At 31.2% G+C, this 21,791-nt stretch overlaps 1 protein-coding gene and 1 pseudogene across 4 annotated transcripts; both read left to right on the top strand.

Annotated features, from left to right (window-relative positions):
• The first annotated feature begins 10,717 nt into the window (after window positions 1-10,717).
• On the top strand, window positions 10,718-20,180 carry LOC137834813 (agglutinin-like protein). Of its 4 annotated transcripts, XR_016521247.1 has the most exons (9): window positions 10,718-11,073; window positions 13,616-13,961; window positions 14,129-14,258; window positions 14,813-15,119; window positions 16,015-16,318; window positions 16,417-16,707; window positions 16,809-16,966; window positions 19,113-19,486; window positions 19,982-20,180. XR_016521247.1 is itself a non-coding variant. In XM_068643015.2 (8 exons), the coding sequence occupies exons 1-7, from the start codon at window positions 11,050-11,052 to the stop codon at window positions 19,453-19,455; spliced, it is 1,998 nt and encodes a 665-aa protein (XP_068499116.1). In that variant the 5' UTR covers window positions 10,721-11,049; the 3' UTR covers window positions 19,456-19,486; window positions 19,982-20,180. The 4 variants fall into 4 exon arrangements, 2 of the variants coding, with proteins under 2 accessions (XP_068499116.1, XP_068499115.1); XM_068643015.2 differs by having other exon boundaries at window positions 10,721-11,073; window positions 14,132-14,258; window positions 16,015-16,707; XM_068643014.2 differs by having other exon boundaries at window positions 10,724-11,073; window positions 16,015-16,707.
• LOC150027423 (uncharacterized) lies at window positions 17,228-18,059 on the top strand (annotated as a pseudogene).
• Window positions 20,181-21,791: the final 1,611 nt, after the last annotated feature.

Raw genomic sequence — 21,791 nt, 5'->3', positions numbered from 1 at the left:
TTATTTGACTTAATTTAATATTTATTTAGATATTAATAAAACATATTAAAACATGATATCTTAATTTGATGATAATTTTTATTTTAATTATGTATGCAAATTAATGATTTATCTCTTCATTGTTCATTATCTTAATATGATCAAAATCTAAAACATGAATCAATATTTAAGATAATTTTGAGAAAATTTGCTTTGAAAAACTGATTTTTTATATTTCTAAATATAATAATCAATTATATTAAGTATATAATCCATTATTTCAAATAATAATTGATTATCCTAATCAAAATTATTTTTCACATATTTCACAAATAATCAACTATTTTATACCGTATTCAATTATGCTAAGCAAATTCAAAAGATTTCTTATTTTTTGTTTTTTTTCTCTCTATGATTTAGTCATCCATTTTAGTGAGGTCAATTGAGAACAATGTTCCTCTCAACTTGATTAAGCTCATACTAAAATTTAAGAATGCTTAGATAACTTATTTTAGGTCCATAAATTTTAAAGTGGTTCCCCTGCTTGAACATGAAAATCCCTGAGACAAGAAATTACAGGTAAGGAATTTTTTTTTATAAAACCTTAGGATAATTTATTTAGATAATAAATTAACCTATTAATTGGATTATGCATGCTAGGTATAAAGTTACTTGAACTGGATTTGATTATGGGTTAATGAGTTTGAATAGTTGAGATGGTACTAAAATGGTTTAGGGTTTAGGGTTTGAACAATGTTTGAACAAATTTTAGTCTAAATTGATCTTTTTGAATTGTTTAGAAGTTGTATGGTTGGATTGTTCTTGAAATGATTTTGAATTTTTTTTAGTTAAATTTCTTTCTTTCTCTTTCTTTTCTTTTTGGATCTTCAATGAATTTATTTATATAGTATTGATAGCTGTCGTTTTGCTGTCAAATTAATATGATTCTAGTGTAAACTTGTCTAACACTAGAGAGATGATAGTATAATTGTGGCCAGATGACCCCAAGTCGTCTCCCAACGAATCCAATAGTAAAATCAGTTGATCAGGGTTTAAAATCTATCTGCAAGCAATAAAAGTTAGCAATAACAATAAAGATAAAAAGGGGGTTTGGGATAGTTGTGCAGAAAATATAAAAGAGATTGAAATAACAAATAAAAAGTGGTTGATCCCAAGTTCTTCCACCATTGAATTCTTCACAGGTTCTCTAAAGATTAATCTTTTCTCAATCCTCCAACAGAGCTAAACCAGATTGAACATGCGCCAATCTAATTCAACTGAAACTCACCAGTAAAACATGCGTCTACTGGTTTAATCAATACCCACTTTGTTCCATGTGTATACTCCATGGGAATGCTTACCTCCTCTCCCTTGAATCATGCGCCCAAGAAATTAATTAGAACAATGCGAACTAACTAAGAAACCAAAGTTTAAGATAAGGAAGACTCTCAATCATGCGTTCAAGTACAACCTCTCACAAAAACCAGTTTTCCAGGAGATTAGACAATAAAAACAACTGCTATAGAGAATTAAAAATCGAAACTTTTATTTAACAAAACCTCATAACTCAATGGGAAATTACAAAGGAATCAACCAAAAAGGTTTAGCCTTCCATGCGGAGGCAAAACAAAAGAATTACAAAGAAGAAAAGAAACTAAGAAAACTCTGTGAAAACTCTCTCTTTTCTCCTTGATGCTTGTGTCCTTTTATAGGCTTTTCTGCTCTAAGGATCTCATGAATGATGCCATGCTCAACTAAATATGACAATGGAGCCCATTCAGCATACGCATTCACTGCATTTAGAGTAGCTGTTACAGCGGCAGCATGCTGTTTGGCAATATCCATTTGATTTCTACCAGCTTCATTCATTGCAGCTGTAAAGTGTCTTTCTAGTAACTGCATCAAGTATTACAAGTCAATGCATCTCTCTTTTCCTCTGTCAGTTTCTTGATTTCTAGCTTCTGCATAAAATTGAGGCATATGCATTTTTAGAATTTACTATGGTTTGACACGGTTCCAACATCTGAGTTGGTTAAGTCAACTCAAGAGATGAACAATGGCTCTCTCAGCAAAATGGGATTTACCAAAATAGGTGGCAAATGGATAAACAAAGATGGTGACCATGGTGCCTCATCAAGTGTTGTTGTTGATCTTGATGAAGAGGAGCATGGTGCTGATATGGATTTTCAACATGAAGATCATCCTGAAACAAATCAAGATGTTGGACCCAGTGCTGAAAATCAAGAAGATGGAATGCCAACCATGTCTTCTTTTGAGAGATACATGATCTTTTTGGGTTTATAGTAAACACTACTAGAAAATCATTAAATAGAAACCAATTTTAGAGACTAAAAATAATTAGTTGCTATATTGACTAAATTAGATACTAGTTTTTATATTAGTTTCTATTATTCATAAAAGAAGGTGTCACGATAAGAAATTGAACTGAAAAAAGAAACACAGATAAAAAGGGTATCTATGGCGATTTGCAGGGTGAAATCTTTGCTTTCTCTTTCGAAATGTTTTTCAATACGCACTTTCTCTTCGGCACAGGCTTCCCCTCGACAGTTGCAGGTCGACTTAGATCATCAGTGAAGCAAACGGTGTGTCAAATTTTCCAGGTAATCCAAGGGTTGAGTTTTAACTCGGATAAGGAGGATAGTTGGGTTTGGAAGGGTGGGGAGTCAGTATCTTATATAGTTAATTCATCTTATAATTGTCTTAGGAGGAGTTGGGAAGGGGAGGATACCACCGTATATAAGTAGTTTTGGAGGTGTAGAGAATATTGTAGTTTATATTTTGTTAACCGTTTCCAAGTTTCTATCTTTCCAGAATTCTTGTATTTTGCAGAATATTTGCTTCCAATTCTGTTTATGAGATATTGTAGATTTTATTTTCACTTTCTTCTCCTCATAATTTGTTTCCTGTTTTGGTTCAAGAAGCAACTTGGACTTTTGCATATTTGGCCCATTCATAAAGGTAGATGCTTCCTCCGGATAATTTACTCTAAAAACACAAAATTGACAATAATAATAGTTAAGGCCCAAATAAACCCAATTATAAGAATATTAATTAAAACAATGGATTTATTATTTATTATAGTCCAATAATCTATGAATAAGGCTATTGAGTGTGAATAAATATATGCTCATCAAGTATTTTTTTTATAAATATAAAAATAATATTAATTGGTATATTCAATTAAATTGTGAAATTTCTAAATGATATGAATTTGTGTGAATGGTGGAATGTGTATCAAAATTGAGATATGTGTACTTGATTTGAGAAATCTTAAATAATGCATGAGTGATCAATATGCATTACATGTGAAATATATGCATCATATAAGGCCAATGAAATTATATAAGATTGAGATCATACATTTGGGATAGTGTACGAGTTTTTGATTGGTTTGTTATTAAGTATTGATACCTATGTTTTTACATAGATTCTCTAATTTCACTGATTATCTAAGTCACGTAAACTAAGACATCAGAAGGTGATTCTCTAGTTTCACCGATTATCTAAGTCACGTAAACTAAGACATCAGTAGGTAAGAATCTAATGAGGGAGTTCATACACACCGTAACCGCTTGTAGTCACATGGCATGAGATGTTTGAACTTATCCTGATCTTTTCTCTTAGATTCCCTTGTAAATATAAGTCTTAGGTATTGAATCAGATGTTAGTCTCTGGCAGAGCCTACTTATATCAGTCTTCTGGAATACGTCTATTGGATAACATTGGTGTATGGATTCATGTGCAGATCATATGATTGTTGATGATGGTATTATTGTGAAGTTGGGTTGTGATGATTGATATTGAGTGTTATAGGATCATGATTGATGAAAAATTATAAGGAATTATATATATAACTGCTTAATCTAATTGATTCTTTTTACTTATATATTCGTATGTTAGAGAACCTATCATTGTATTTGTTGTTTGTGTGTGAACTGCAATGATGGAGCAGATATAGATAGGTGCAGAGGGACATTGACATAATAGAGAATATTATTTTCATTTAGTTCCTTTTGTAAAATAATTTGTATATTGTAGCGTGTTAAAACATTAATAAGATAATATTCAATTATATTTAAATTTAATAGATTATATAGTCAGTAACATAAAGCTTTTTCAATTTGTTTTACAAAGAAATTTTTTCAAGTTTTTAGTAACTATAAAGCTCTTTCAAATTGTTTTACAAAGCAAAAAGTTTCAAGATTTCTCAAAAAGAACACATTTCAATATTTTCTAAAAGAACTTAATGATTTTCTAAATACTAAAATACTAGTTTGAAAATACTAAAAGAACTTATACATTACATCATCTTGTTTGAAAAAAAAACTCATCAAAAAGGGTTGCTGTAAATTTTTCTTTGTAAATCTGTCACATTTCAGTGATGTTTTTTCTTTCCTTTTATAATTTGTATTGATAATTTTGTACCCATATTTCTAATTTTGTACCCATGTTTCTGATGTGTGTATGTTGTAGGTAATTAAGTGTTTTAATTACCTTTGTAAATTTTAAGGATAGTTCAAAGAATGATTTGTAATTTTTATTATAATTATATAAGAGCACTTGTAATTAGGTAATTCAAGATATTGTTAGTGAAAAATCTAATTAATGGTAATGTTGTTTGTATTAACTGAACGTAGATTTAGAAGAATTAAACCAACCTAACATTCTGTTTTTTTATTTATCTTAAATTCTTTTAGTTCTTGTTACTAATATATTTTTCTATTTAATTATCCTAACAATTTTAAAAATAATTTTTTTAAAACTAGTTGTGTTTTTAGTCATTCATTCTCTCTCTAACTATAACACACATAATATATATATATATATATATATATATATATATAACTTATCACTTTATAAAAGGATATTTTGTGAGACTTCTTTCATTTTCTCAATCAAAACTTTAAAATCTTTTGACAAGAAACTAGGAACAACTTTGATTCTGAAGTTACTTATTTACTTTAAGCTGAAAAGGGAAACTCGTAAGAAATAGATTGATGATGTCGTGATAGTTAATTTCATATAACTCTTTCTTCCTTATCTCTTCCTACAAGTATTGTGACACTACACCCATTTAACCAAATTCTTAGTTTTAATATTTAAAAACTATATTTTCAATGAAAAACTTACTTTGTTATATTAAAATTAAAACTTGTATACAAAAAATTCATTATTTATTATTTTAAAAAAATAAGAATAGTTTTGATATTTAAATTAATTTTTTAATACATATAGGTTTTATTTATTAACCTAGAAAAAAAGGTGAAAACCCTCCCTTTCTAGTAATTAAAATATTGAAAAGATGAATATAAAAGTGCTTTTGCCATAGCTTGCTCCTTTCTTAAGCATGTGCTTTTGCTCAACACCACACAAACACATCCTTACAATATCTAGGTCACTTTCATTGCTCACACACATCTTATTGTTGTCCACCAAATTATAAGCAACCAAACTCTTTCCCTTTCATGTTCTTTATATAAAGAGAAATTATGTGTTGCTATTGTTTCATTTAATAATAAAGTTATCACATATTTTAATGTAGTCTCTAGTTGACTAAAATGTGTACAAATTATAATTACTCAATTTAACAATTTAATTATTATTTTAAAAACTTATAAGACAAGGTTTGATTTTACATGATTGAAGGTTACAAAAAAAATCTACCTCCCATATCTATGAGTATTTTGAAAATTACTTATCAACTAAAATTATTTTTTGTTATTATTATTTTATATTTATATTTATAGTAATCATTTTAGTGAAATCATAATTCGAATTATTGTTTGTTGATATTCATCTTAGAGAGTTAAAAGTCTGTATAATTTTTTTTTTATGAAATTGATTCTCTTTTATATATTTCTATTTAATTTCTTGATTTAAAATTTGAAAAGTTTTGGATATAAAGACTCATCTGCTCATCTAGATATACTTCATTTTCATAATAAGAAATATATATAACTTTGACAACTGTCCAAATTATAAGTATGATTACACTTTTAACAAAAAAAAAAATTTTAAATATTTCTTTTTTTAGTTATAATTTGGTGTAGTTGTCAACATACCAACACTTAAATATATATATATAATATTTGAATATATAAAGAAAATAATATATTGTTTTAAAGTTTATTTTAAAATAATAATTGTAAGTGAAATAATAATAATCCGTTGAAAAAAGATATAATTATAATTTTTAAATATCATCTATACCAATATAGAACCACAATCAATTTTATTTTGAAGATAGAGGGATGTTTATAGATTACATGTTATTTATGTTAAGTAGACACCTTTGATAAGTTACTTTTCTTTAATTAATTGGGACCCTTTGTTTTATAGGTAGGTATTGCTTATTTGACATGTTGTCGTTTTATTCATTATTGTGTGAAAGTTTCACTGTGTATGATAATTAATGCGATATTAAAAATAAATGTTTGTCATGGAGGAGAAAGATGTAGATCTGGGTATATAAAATATCAAAGCTTTTTAATTACTTTGAATGTCAAAGCTTATAAAACGTTGCATGAAACTAAGACTTTTGTGTAATCAAAAGTCGTGATATTGGAAAGCTACAAGCAAACTTGAATTCCACTACAACTAAATTCCAAGTTCAAAAGTTGTTATTTTACTATTTTAAGTTTTAGTATTTTAGATAATTTATCTTTTAGTATAGTAGACATGTTTAGAGAAAACTAAATTGATATCATTTTAACAGGTTAATTTAAATTTAAATAGGAGATCATTTAATATTTAATTTCTTGGTACTAAATACAATTATAATAACTTCAAGGTAAAATAAAACATTAATACAACTTTATATTATATTATATATATATATATATATATTTATATTTGTAATGACAAATAAGTCCTAATGAGGATGAAAGTTTAATTTTTATGAAGAATTATATTTTATAAAATTTTATGGCAAATTTTGTGATAATCACATATTGTTCCTAGATCTTTTGTCACATAAGTTATCACAAAATTATATTAGTGACAAAATTTTGTAACATTAAATTTGCGTGTCAAGTCACACACAATATGAAGAGAATTAATATCAATTTTTGTTACGAAACAACCAAGTTTCACCACCAGTAAATTACAAAAGTTGTCGCAAAAATAAAATAGTTGTTTAAGCATGTTAAATTCACTTTAAGCGACTAAGAAATTAGTGTTCACTCGTGGTGCTTAAGCGACTTTGCGTAAGCAATTATTGTGATGCTTAAGCATGTCAAATTTCGTTTTAAGTCACAATACTTGCTTATGAAAAGTTGTCTAAGCGAAAGAGAAGGAGTTTCAAGTGATAATACCTTATCAAAAGAATGGTCAAATTATCATTGCTCAAAAGAATGTAAAGTTACACTTTAATGGGGTAGCTTAAGTGAGAGAGAAGCATTTGCAAGAAAGTGCATTGTAACAAAATGGTTAAGTTATTGTCAATTAAACAAAAACATCTTTCGCTCAAGCAAAGCTGCTTAAGGGAGATATAAGACCTTTGAAGCAAGGGTACCTTGTAAAATGAATGGTTAAGTTGTCGTTGTATAAAGGAATGTAAACTTTCGCTTATACGATGATACATCAACCATTCAAGTGTGTTTTTGATGATGCTTAAGTGATTAATTATAATGAACTAATTAAGTTATCTCTAAATTTTGTGTAATAATTCATTTTAGGAAGTGATATTTGCTTATGATATATATTTACTCAAACATAAAAAAGGAAACACATAAGGTTTAAGTTATAAAAATTCTTTACTCTAAAATAAATTTACAATAAAATATACAAATTTAAAATAAAGAAAAAGTCGTAATAGTCTAATCTATGTCATCTGCAACCTCATCATCATTATCACCATTTGAGGTGTCAATTTCCTCAAAGCTTGAGGATTCAACTGTAAGTAATTCTGCAAACCTTGTTGGTTAATCAACATGAGAAACATATTTGTGTTACGTAAGACATGATCATCCCATGTGGGGGAGAGAATCATGTGATGTGTCAATGACCATGTTGACGTCCCTTTAATTTGCAACAATAACCATTTGGTTGACTTGAATTGCATCCATGACCTACTACGTATTCTCTGATGTTGGAGGGAATGTTGGTGGTATTGCTACTTGTGGTTGGAGTTGTTAGAAATGTTGAATAAAAGAGTGTGTAATTGATGGATATAAAGGAGCATAATGTTAACATGTGGTGGATCAACATCAATCCCAAAGGATCTACACAACCTAATGATGAGGGCTAGAAATCATAAAAGTTTGCATGGTGCTAACACAAGAGATGATGTCACCAATATTTATCGTCATCATGCCATGTACTACAAAGATGGACTTAATAAGCACACAGGTCATCCAAATTCGTGAAAGTGTATTCAGGTGTGGTATCTTAATACACAATGGGATTGTATTCTCCCACCCTCCATACTCAAAGTTGTGTCCCCTCACACATAGTGTGTGCTCCTCTATGATCGTACAAGAGCGACCCAACCATCAATTGTACAATGATGTGCAACATGGTGGATACTATCTTGTCTTTAGGCACACATTAATGGTCAATAGCATCATAGGGACAAAGACTCCATAAACAAAGTTCATCCATAGTAGCGACTCAAACTCTCCATCATTTTTGATGATCCTTTCATGATATATTTTAGCATAATACTTTTGAACTATACTCTCACTTAATTGTGTGTCGGGATAAGAAAGTATAGTCCACCTTCTTTCCTCAAGCTTGAAGGTGAAGACCTCAAACTCATTTAGTTCTAACGTTTAGGAATAATTTTATTTTCTTTATGTTTTCAAACCAAGACTCATGGTGTGATGAGTAAAATGTTATTTGAAGATAGTCATTTTTACGATCATCATGACCTTTAAATGAAGTACTTGTTTTCAGGGAGGGACTATGGAGTGTGGATATTCATGCAATATAATCATTAGAACAAATTCTCTCTTGTAATTTTTTTCATTATAATTTTCTTAAATCAACTCTTTTTTTCACTTTGTTTGTCCTCATTTTTCCCTTGTTAAAGCATTCTTCTAAATATATACGGTGGTGCAAGTGATTTGTTCCATTGTTTCTCCTTAAAGCAAATTCTTGAAATAGTTACATTTAGTTCTTTTTTTCCATCAACTTTTATTTTGTTAAAGTGTTCCTTTCCCACATTGTGCTTGTGTTATTGAATTTATTTCATCAGATACTTCTAAAATTATTTTTTAATTATTTGAGTAAAATAAAGTTATAAAACTAATGACTAAAGAGTTCGATGATTTTTTTTTTATGTAAAAATTGAAAGTCACATATTTTCATGTGAACAAAATCAACCATATAAATTATTTGATTCAATAAAAATGAGATTTGTGTTTGTTGAATCACAAAAAACCATTTGGATGTAATCAAATAAAAAGAAATTATTTTAAAATATTAATATTTATTTAAGAAAAATTTAATACTTCAAAATTGAAAATATAAAATGTCTATAGTTAAAATATTTTTTGAAAATTAAATAATTAAAATACTGCAATATCTTTATTTACTAAATAAAAATTAAATAATCATATGAATTACAAATATTAAATATTTTGTATTTATCAAGGAAAAAATAAATAATTCAATTAATTAAAAATATAAATATTTTATTTAAAATTTAAATTAAAACTAAAATAACTTAAAAGAAATAAATAATCATTATTTAATTTTTATAAAAATAAAATAAAATAATATTATTTACAAGATAATATTTATTTACAACAATTAAATAATTAAGAATATTAAAATATCTACATTTATTATATAAAAATTAAATAAAATATTAAAATATTTATATTATTAAACAAGACAAATACTTAAATTAATATAAAATATTAAAATATCTTCATTCTAAAATTTTAATTTAACTTAATCATTTTAGAAAATTAAAAAAACTTAAAAATAATTCAAATTCAAGAAATAAATGAAAATAAAAAAAATAAGTGCACGATTTCTCTGTTAGAATTCTGAAATTTTTTGACAATGCAAAGTGAGAATTCCATTTACATGTAACAGATTTCACACCTATGAAGGGTATTTGATATATGTAAATAAATAAGTAATCTTATTTAAATAAATAAAATTAGGAATAAGTAATTTAAATAAATAATAAAATAGGATATTTAGAAAAAGTAGCATTAGGTAGACTTTCTTCCTCTAATCTTTGTTAAAATCAGTTAAAAATAAAATCCCCTAATATTAGGTGTTAGAAAGCAGCAAAAGCAGAAGTGCACAACAACCAAACTGTCCTTAAGAAGAAAGCTTAATGTTTTGAAAGCAGAAGTGCACAACAACCAAACGGTCCCTAAGAGGAAAACTTAATGTTTTGAATTTGATTTTGCTGAGTGTTTGATCGTAGTTGGAAATGTGAACGTAAAATCAATAAGTTGATTTTTCCTCACGGATAATACGGACACAACCACGTTTGGCCCATCGAAAGCGACCCGTGAAGCGCCCCAAGCCACCAAACAGATCCTTGGTGGGGCCCACACAGCTCACAGAGTCCCAACGACGGAAAAAACCCCAAAACGACACCGCCGAACCGAAATCGAGACCGAAAAGACGTAGCCAATGAAGTTGGAGTATTTGATAGAGCAATTCCTAGCCACTACTTCAGATACGTTCTCATTCACACGTGTCGCACGCGTGGGACCTGCCCTCTTATTCTCACCCATTCGCCTACCCACGTGACGTCACGTGCACTCCACCAACCATACCATGCCATACCATACCATACCATTCCACACCATTTGTCTGCCTCTTACTCTGTTTTCTCTCTCTCGGAACTCCCTAACGGTTTTGCTTTGCTCTTCTTCGTCTCATTCGATTTTTCTCCGCTTGCATGTTTGTTTCTCTGTTCATCAGTGAAGTGTGAAGCCGCGCCGTTTTGCTCTCGACTCGGTTAGATGGAGTGCGTTTCTCTGTGATCTCGAAGAGACTCCGGCATGATTGCGCTAATTCGGTGTCTGGTGCTTGATTCTGGCTTCGGTTTTGCGGCTTTGTTTACTCCAGTTATATGAAATGTTTGATTGGAACGACGAAGAGGTGTGTGAATTTTTTCAGCTTCTTATTTTTTCTTTTGGAGTTTTTTAGTTTGAGTGTTTTTGGTTAGTATGTGATCCAGTTTTTTAGTGTGGTTTTGTTTGTATTACAGTACACGTGCTTAGGTTCTTGCTGTTGAAATGAATTTGATGATATGTTGTGTGTCAGTGCGTGGTGGTTTAAATATGGAATATTACTAGATTGAGGCGAGCTGTAAACTTACTTTTCTTTTTGGTTAAATGCTTATATCGTAACAGTTTCTGTCATTGTTTGATATGTGTTGGAGTCCTTTCAACTGGAAATAGGTAGGGAGAGACAAAGATTGCTTAATACTTAGTTTGTTTAGGTGGTCATAGCGTTCTTTACACTAGTAATTTTGATGATGACAAAGTCGTGATATGGTCAAATGCTTATTGTATGAAATGGAATTGTAAAGTCAAGACAGGAATTGGTTTCAGTGGAATTCTGAATGAAGTTGTAAGGTAATCTTTTGGGCCTTAACCGGTGGAATGGTAAAGTAGATGGTCAATATCCTATGACTAAGGTCACTTCTACTATTACTACCAGATTCCTTCAATTAGGTTGTGCATTAGTGGCACGATGGAAGGTTAACATAATTGTCAAAAAATAATCTGGAGAAAGATACAGAAAACCCTGAGTATGTGATCATTTGTTGATCTTTGCAAATGGGATTTTGCTCGTAAATGTTCATCGATCGCATATTGTTAAAGTGTTTTGTACCTTAGACATGTCATTGTCAATGACAGTTGTAGTTAGTTGTCCAACCGTTTTCTTTTACACGTTAGTTAATCTGTTAGCCTATTGACAATCATCTATCAATGGTGGCCTCTTTTTCAGAACACAGTATTCACTGCATTGATGTTTTTCTTAGTTTTCTCTTAACTCTCTTTCCCTATATCATTTGTCAATATGGTGTAAGAGCCTTGACCTAAGAGACTGCCAATTAGGATGACATGTAGCTGTTTGGTAGCTATTATTAGTTCATAGCTGCATTTAAATAAGAACTATGTAGGTTGTTGTATTCTGGGCAAAGAAATCTAAACTGAATGTAGACAAATAGAAATGATAGTCAAGTGCAGTACACAGTTTCTTTGAACTCTTTGTTTCTCTCCTTTTGTCTCTCTCTTCTGCTCTTCCCTATTCTACCTCTTGCCCTGTTTTTCTGTTTCTTTCATCTTTCCCACTTAAATTCTATATCATAGGAGTTGATTGAAATGCAATTCAATACCAAACTAAAGGCTATTTAGACTAATGGTGGTATATAATTTCATTCACTAGGATCATTATCAGGAAAGAGAAGGGAATCTTTTGTCTCTCTGATTATTTTTTATCAATATTTTGTACTCAAGATTGACATTATGTACCATTGTCAAACCTAATTTGTTTAATTGACTTATAAAAGTGTTGTTTGACAAGACAGAAAAATCTAACTATGTCATTACATGATGCTGAAACTGTGTCTAAATGACATTACGTAGCTGGTTTATATAAAAACTATTGTATTAAATGCACATCACTTGAGAATATTCTGTTTTCTCTAACATATAAATCAAATCAATCTATTATTGATTCTCAACACTCCCCTCAAGTAGAACATTTAAATCATACACACCTGGCTTGTTACAAGAACTATAATCAATTTTAGGACCCTAAAAGACTTGGTGAAGATATCAGCTAACTCTATTCATTAGAGTTGACAAGGCTTGTTGTAATTCCTCTAGATCCCTTAGTAGATGACAATCTATCTCAATTTGTTTTGTCCTCATAGAAAACTGGATTGTTGCAATGTGCAAAGCTGTCTGGTTACCATAGATTTATCATATGCATAGAGTCTTTAAAATTAAGTTCTCTTAAAAGCAACTATAGCCAAATGAGTTTGCAAGTTTCACAACTTTATATTCTGTTTTAGTGTTAGATTTTGCTACAATGATTTGTTTCTTGCTCATCTAGGATATCAAATTTCCTCAAATTAGATAGTACCGTGGGGTGGATCATCAATTAATCAGTACGGGTGCTTAACACCAAACTGATCCAAAACCGATAACGGATTAAATTGAATTTTCTAGATTGATTTGGATAATTTTTTCCAGAATTGAGTGGTTTGGTTCGATTTGAAGTTTGACACTTTGGAACCAACTCAAATCGAACTGAACCAAAGTTAATTATTTAAATATTATTATGTTACCTATTATTTCATTCATATACGAGAGATGTATGTGTGAGAGGAAAGCTTAATGTGCCTAACTTGGTTCATGCCTATAAATCTGTAGCAAAGGAAAAATATAGTATGTTTAACCATGGGAGGACTAGTCCAAAGCCCATGTATCACCAAGAGAACAAAACAAGCAGTTAGGTGAATCTAAACAGAAAAGCTTTGGTCTTTTCCACTTGCTTTTCACATTACTATTCTTCCTGGTGTCTATTTATGTTACTACTGTCAACATCTAGAGTGTACTTCTCTTAATGTTGGTTTCAAACTCATCAATAATAATAATAATAATGTTTAATGATGGATTGTTTTCAGCTAGCTAACATCATATGGGGTGAAGAAGGTGAGAGTGATGATCACATTGTGCCTTATCCAGAGGTAAATGAAGATGTTAGCAGCAAGAAAGAATTCAATCAGGAAGCTTCTACGACTAAGCTCACTGAGTTGAAGAGACCGGAGGCTAAAACTGATTTTCATGAAAGAAAGCTTGGAAGCAGTTCCAAATTTGACAATAGTGTAGAACTACCTGTCTTAGGATATGGAACACATGCCTGGCCTGGTTTGTCTTTGTCCAGTTCAGCTAAAATTGATCAGGAATCCCTGGGTACTGAAGTATCTAAAAATTTAAGAGAACTTGGCAAATTCAGTTCATCAAGAATAGGTAAAATTGCTATTTACTGGAATTCTGACTAGATAACCTGTCAAGTCATTTTTGTGTTTGTGTAGGCATCTATCTGTTGATGTTTTTTCTTCTCGTCTCACAAGATAATAAACATGCAAGATATGTAGTTATGCGGGGCCATTTCTAATTGTACTAATGCTTGACAGAAGAATCTAAACAGCAAGAAAAGGGTGCTGAAATTTTCCAAAGTGCTCATGAAGGTAAGGAGCAAGGTGATTTTGTTGATTATGAATGGGCCAACATAGGAAGTTTTGATGACCTTGATCGAATTTTTAGGTAAAGTAAATTATCTCTGTTGCATTATATAATACATGTTTGTCTGATATCATTATGCCATCAATGTATTTAATATCATTTCATTCTTCTTACTGAATTACTGAAGTCTAAACTTTTCTCTCTCCTGTCATCCTATTAATTAGAACTGTGGTAGTATTCATCACTTTAATAACTGCTCTCACTTTGCTCAATCATAGTTTTAGTTCCTTCTATCAAACATGAATGGAAAATTATGAAGGTTCAGCGATTAAGTAACATCATTAAAAGTGAAAAAAGGGGGAAGGATTGCAATATGGATTTCTTAACAATTTTACACTTTTAACTAGGAAGACTTCATTTTGCCGATGTTTTAATTTAGAAATCTAGTCACTTGATGGTTTTACATCCCATGGTTTTCTTCATATGGTGCATGTGATGGATAACATCGGAAAGAAGTTTTGGAGTCCTGATTAGCAGTGAATTTTCTAGAGATACATAATTCTTATAGTTATTAGTCAATCATTTGACAGTGGCATCTATCTGACTGAGTATTCTCACAATTGATGATTTTGCAGCAATGATGATCCTATATTTGGTCATGTAAGTCTTGATAATTCTAATGACCTTTGGTCCTCCAAAGATGTGAGCAACAATCCAGCACCTTTAACGTTGGATCCACCAAGTTCATCTGGTGCTTTGAGGAACAGAACTGATCCTTTGGAAATCAAAGAAGAGTATGTTCAATGTAATGACAAATCATTGGACCTCAGCTATGAGAAGATTGGGATTCCTGCATCCCAAGTTTTACAAAATTCATGCGCAATCACAGCTAATGTGGCAAATTATGAAGTTAGAAGGAAGCCTACTGGAAAGGAACAGCAGGTATGCCAATTTTCACAATGATCCAATCTTTTTATTATTTATCTATTTGTAAATGGACCAAATAAATAATTGTTTCATTTTTCTCCTTTAGACTTGTTCGATAGCTGTTTATTGTTATCTGTTGGTGTTTGAGGAAAATGGCAAAAAGGGGCCCCTTGGGAAATTTATGAAAGAAATAGAATCTGGATTATGTTTATAGGCAAACCTTTGCTGGGATTGAATCCTTTATGTTGGATGCATCTGCCATGGACGATCTTGTTTTTCTTTTACACAAATGAATATGCAACTTAGGGAAAGCTTCTGCATCAATAGGTTCCTCCATTTGTTTATTTCAGCATATTTTTATTTTCCTTTTTTAAAAGGTTTTGGTTATTACAAATAGAGATGATGAGAATGCAATTGGTGTTATTGATATTGTTTAGCTTCAAGTGTTCGTTTATATTATTGATTTCATCCATAAGTGGACACTAACATTCCTTGGTTGATATCTCTAATCTTGTCACTTGTGAACTAATTTGGTTGTTTGGTTTCTATACCTTCTCATTTTGTAAAGTTAAAGCTCGAACCATTTTGGCAATATAAGGTTTTGTTATATCCAAAAACAATTTACATTGTTTAGAAGTTTTGAGTAGTGGATACTTGTCTTAGTTTCTAGGTTAGAGGAAATTTGAAATATGCAATTTAGCTTCTTTAGAAAGCACTGGTTCTTTCCCTAATCGATATCTTTATGGTTTAGATAGTGTTTAGAATTGCACTTATATTGTGTCCTTTGGTGTATTTGTATTCTGATTAGATCTGTATGTCTGTCATACATGGCTGAATTATATGCTACAACTCTATCAAAGTCAAGTACGTCAAGTAAGTATTTGATCTCTATCATTTCATATACATGCAGGTTTTCAGGCAAAAGAATCTTTTGAAAACTCGGACAAAATCACAAGTAAAACAAGAGGAGAATGACTTGCAGGATTTTTATGGTAATCGGTCTCCTCCAGCAACACTGGCAAGACAATTTGAGAATGAATTATCCCCATCTGTCATACAATCTTCTCCCTCTCCAGTTCTTGGCCAACAAAAGCAGATCCACGGAGCTGAAAACATATTTCAGAATATTGTAAATCCATATGTGCCTTCTTCTGTGTATGAGAACCTTACTAGCACATATCCTGGTATGCCAATGCTATTGCAGACTCAGTCAGGTAATCTTAGGCAACAACCTGTGCTTTCTACGTACGAAATGTCTCCTGGTATAGTGAATCCTGCGGACTCAGTCAAACCTCAAATCATGACTCCTCAGGAGAAAATTGAAAAATTGAGGAGGCGGCAGCAAATGCAGGCAATGATTGCTATTCAGAAACAACGACAACAATTGGGCCATCAAGTCCCTAGTATTAGCAAATCAAGCACCCAAAAGTGCCTTCCAGAAATCCAAAGCCATCTCAGTGATGGGACTGATGAAGATCTAAGAACACTTCCTGCTCCAGATCCACCTATTGAACAAGATGATTCTAATACAATGTTAGTGGCAGTTGGTAATGATTTCATGGAAGACACCATATTGTACCAGCTTCAGGATATTATATCAAAGGTATGTTGAATTGATACTAGCTAATATTATATAGTATTTAATTGTTTCCTTGTATTCTAATTTGGACATGACTACAACGATGAGGCAAACTTTTTCTACAGTTAGACATCAAAATAAGACTCTGCATCAAAGATAGTTTGTTCCGGTTGGCACAAAGTTCAACTCAAAGGCATCATGCTAGTGATACTAGCTGTACAAACAAAAGTAGCAAAGACGAAATTGAAGTTGTGGCGAGAGAAGAAATCAATAGAAAAAATAGGTAGGAAAGCTGCCATAATGCATTTACAACTTTAAAATCCATTACTTACTTTTTTGGTTCTACAACATGCACTTATTATGAATTCAGTTACATCAAAAGCATTATAGAAGGAAAATGCCATAGGTTATTTTCTAGTGCTACTTGGTTAAGGATACCATGATCACTTAAAAAGCTAAACTCAGTTGTATTCCTGACGAAGACAGATCCCAGTGGGAGGAGATTGACTTCCAACTGTGTGTTGTTTTATGGCAATCAGTTGAGCCTGATGTTTTAGAGATGCTCTGGTCCTTCAAAACATGTTTCTCTTTATGGAAGAATGCACAAGAAATTTTGCTAATGATATCCAACGTCCCTTTGATGCAACTCAAAGAGTAACTTCTCTTAAATAGACCAACCATGATATGGTTTCGCATATGGCCAAGGCTAGAGATGCAGTAGAGTGGCAAACTCATTAGAGCAACTCAACAAGAAACTTGATAGATATTTATGGTCTTGATTCTGAGAAGCCTAAATTCAGATTTTGGTCATCTTCGTGATCAAATTCTAGCTGGTAATCAAATCCTTCTATGGATGTTTTAATTACGAGACTCATCCGAGTGCCTAACCTTGTGAAAGATGATAATCAACTTGAAGTTATTGAAACTTCCGCAACGGAGTTCCTGGGGAAGAGGAGAAGGTCAGATACTAGGAGGACATGGCGATAATGTTCATATTGCAAGAGAATGGGTCATGCCCAAGAAAATTGTTATTCCTTGCATCGTTTTCCAAAGTTACTCATGTGTCTAAATCTGAAAAATCAGAATCTAAACTTTTTTATGAAGAGTACCAATAATTTTTTAGGTATAAGTATGAGATATCAATCAATCAATCAAGGTCAATCCTCTTCAATGTCAAGTGTGTCAACTGCATGCATTTCTCAATATGTGGAAGATCATAATCCATGGATTTTCTTGATTCAAGTGCCTCAAACCATATCTAACATTTCTTCATTTTCCTCCTTTTCTTACCCAAAATTCCTCATATTGTTAGCCATGGATCCAAAGTGGCATTTCAAGGAGTAGACCAAGTTTCTTTATCCCCTTCACTAAATTTAAATTTTGCCTTGCTCATTCTTCATTGTCCTTACATTTGAATTTACATAAACTCCAGTTCTTCATTCTCAAAACCAAACACATGGAATTAGACAATCATTGTCTAAGAAAAAGTTCTGAACAACTCACTCATTGTTTCCCATGTTCCAGCTCAAGAACAGGTGCTGACATTCTCACCAAGCCTTTGGTAAGGCTCAGTTCTACTACAGGACAAACTCAGGGTTTTTGGCTCAACTCCAACATTGTGCTCCTCAAAGTAATTCTTCTTGTCTCTTGCAATCCAGCGTAGAGGATCATGTTCTTTGAAATTAGACATTGCGACCCTCTTCATCCAAGATTAACACTTAGTACTTCTGCTATTTGAGCCTGCCTTCTTAATATTGTTTTTTCTTTTGGGTGGTGGGATCCCATCTTCAACAGATTTTTCTTCTCTATCACATTTGTCCTGGTTTAGACCCTCCACTGTCCATTGTACAAGAAGTTTCTTGATGTAACCTACCAAACTCTTCTCTTTTCTTGAAGTTTCTTGATGTAGCCTATCAAACTCTACTCTTTTTCTTGATTTTTGAGAGCTTACATATTTTCAAGCCTCCTTCTAGGATTCCATTGGGAACTATACCTGGGGTATTGCTTATTCATGTGCAGGACTTGTTTCACTTGTGTCTAAGAAGTGTGGCACCTTTTACTCATAAATAGTAGCTAAATAGTTAGACCAAGTAAACTGTTGTTTGTCCTGCCCAGAATAGATACGTGCCTTTTGGTCAACTGAACATCAATTCATGGCAAGAAGAATAGGACTTCATTTTTCATAGTTTACCTTATTTGAGATTACAGTATTATCTCCAAACTCCAGAATAGTAGGACTATAAGCATGTTTAGCTTGTAAAAGCCAACAATGAATTTTAGATCCGTCATTGTTTTTACTCTATGATGAACCATGATCTCAAGTATGTTGATTCCACTTTAAAGATGCTATGTATCATCACCTTGATTGAACTGTAAAAGGTGCTATGTTGCTAACTATTTTTACTGTATGAACCATGTTGGTATTACAGATATGCCAGGATGCCAGACGTTGAAACAGAGACGAACCCCATTGATAGAACTGTAGCCCATTTACTTTTTCATAGTCCTATGGTGTTAACCCAAAACTCTTCTGACAAGCTTGAGTCAACCGTTTCTACCAAGGTGCAATGTGAAAGCAAAGCAGCTAACCTGGTGAACTTTCCCATGAGTTGCTTACCAGATGAGGACTCGAAAAACAATCAACAACTTTCTCACCTTGGGCTTAAGAATTCCTGGTTTGATGCCCAGTCTATGGATCAAATTAGAAACAGTCCCTGCATAGACACTTCTGAGAATGCATCCAACACGCAGGAACTTGAAGCCTCTCAATGAAGAAGAAAGAGGGTTCTCCATATATTTGAAGGTAAAGCCTTCCTTATTTCTTTTAATTATATATGAATTTACTGGTAATTCAAATGTTTTATTTTATTGTTAGCCACTCAGATCATAAGTAAGCACAATTATTGCTGTAGAATCCTGGGAACCAGTTCCATGGTTATCAGTTTATTAACGTTTCTTCTATTTCAAAACATGACGGAGTATGTATATCAGTATCTGACCATACACTTAAGGTCGCGAGTGCTATGTTGTATTGCTCATAACTGCAACAAGAAAAGTCTCGCATTCAGATGTCAAATTTAAGTCTTTGACTGACTGACTTAGACCAGGCTTTAAAGTTTGTGTCGTATTTCTGTATGTTCGACTTGCCATACCTACCTAACCTTCATGATAAATTAATGTTATGTCTGTCACCATTTGAGGATTGAGTCATAAACTTGCGATTTTTAATTTGAATTTAAGTTTGTTCACTGTTTCTGTCAAAAAATTATATTTGTGTTCATTTTAATTGATTTTTCAGGTTGACTGGGATTCTTATTGGGACAGTTTACTCGGTTAGTCTCCCCATTTCACATTGATTGTATTTGATGTCGATGCTTATATTTTGCCATGCTTTTTGAAGGAAAAATAGATTGTTAGTAGCATTCTGATAGTGCACTCAATACGTGCTGTAAGATTAATTACCTAATTTGAGTAAACTATTTTCGTCCTTGCCCGCAGCTTGAGTGCATGATATACTCATATTGAGTGCTTGGCATGCCTATATACACATACCAACCATTAAAATAGAAAGTGTAACTAAAAACAATAAGTTAAGACATAAAAAGTGGTAGTTTTCTAAAAACAATTAAAACAAAATTATGAATGATAAGTTATTTATATTGTTAGTCTTTTTTCTGTAATCAACTTTTTATATTATCATATATCCACTCCTGTATTCATTGTCAATGTCATTTTAAAAGCTTTCAGTGAAAGTTTGAAATTGAGACTCTCTTGACAATAAAGTGCCCCACATTTTTTTAAAAATGACAAAAATGCTCTTAGATAATTAAAGTGTGAATCAAAATATATTCTGAATTTTTTTTTCTGGAACACATTTCTGAATTTAGATTTTTGAAACATTTTTCAGAATTTTTTTCTGGAATATATTTCTGAATTTTATTTTTTGGAACTTCTTTTGTTTAGAATGAGATTTTGATTTTTCAATTCAATTCTATATAAGTTTATTTTTAGAACAAAAATCTATTCAAATTTATTTTTTCGTAATGTATTTTTGAAATTTTAATTTTTTAATTTCAAAATAAAAGGTAATTTTAGAAATTTTTAAAAAAATCGGACACACGTCACAATTTATAAGGTGCGGGAAGAATTTGCCCAATATTGTGTATGTATCTCCTTTCTTCGAGGTTTGTTAAACAAAACTACTCACGAAAATGAAAACGGACTATGCTATTGGGTTGCAGTTAAGAGAAGTATAAATTTGATTGAACTTAACCTTGTTACTTAAATTTAATGAAAAAACGCATTAACTTAACTTGATATGTTTGAACAATTTACATTATTAAGTACTTTATGAAAATAGAAACTTGTTTAACGATATAGGAGGTTGCTCCCAGCTTTGGGTAGAATGGACCTTAATGCTTTGTATGGATTCATGTATTTACTTTTTTTATGAAGAAAAGGAGAAGAGTGTCTGTTATTATGTTTGCATATTAAGAAAAAAAGAAAAGCAGATAAACACTAGTTCTAAGGTTGGTTTTACCCATTTGTCTCTCTATTTGAAAGAATTTTATAAACATAAAAATGTTGCGGAAGTGGTTCCAAAATACTTTGAAGTAAAACTATATTTTTAAACCCTAATATTTTGATATTAACCTAATCTATAGAAAAATTACGTATAGTTAGACAGGGACAAACTTCGGCAGCAAATCTCATTTACATACCAAATAATAGGTGGTAAAATCTAATTTATTTCTTTTATAATGTTCTAAAAAGACATTTTTTTTCGCATAAAAATCACTCTTAATCTTAGTTATGCCTTTTTGAAAAAATTGTCATTTTATTGTTATAATAAAATAACATGATATTTTTATTGAAAAAAAAAAAGTAACCTACAGATATTTCTTATTTTTATCTTTAGTTAGTTAATAAAGAGTAAATATGCGTGACTTGTTTTTCATTAAAAAAAAATCATATTAATGCATTATAAGAACAAAACAATTGTTTCTCATCAAAGGCAACAAAGACTTAAAAATAAATTGCATGGAAAACTTTTGTTTTCATAAAACATTTTAACATTTATCCCTTAAAAAGGAGAATGATAAAGATGT

This window comes from Phaseolus vulgaris, chromosome 5, assembly GCF_051622355.1.
Source record: "Phaseolus vulgaris cultivar YP4 chromosome 5, ASM5162235v1, whole genome shotgun sequence".
Classification (NCBI taxonomy): Eukaryota; Viridiplantae; Streptophyta; class Magnoliopsida; order Fabales; family Fabaceae; genus Phaseolus; species Phaseolus vulgaris.
The sequence above is the reverse complement of the archived record's forward strand: the minus strand, read 5'-3'. Positions and strand labels throughout refer to the sequence as shown.

Coding starts and splice junctions, on each gene's coding strand:
- LOC137834813 (XM_068643014.2), top strand. CDS start 11,050: ATGTTTGATTGGAACGACGAAGAG. Junction 14,259..14,812: donor GACCTTGATCGAATTTTTAG/GTAAAGTAAATT, acceptor ATGATTTTGCAG/CAATGATGATCCTATATTTG. Junction 15,120..16,014: donor CTACTGGAAAGGAACAGCAG/GTATGCCAATTT, acceptor ATATACATGCAG/GTTTTCAGGCAAAAGAATCT.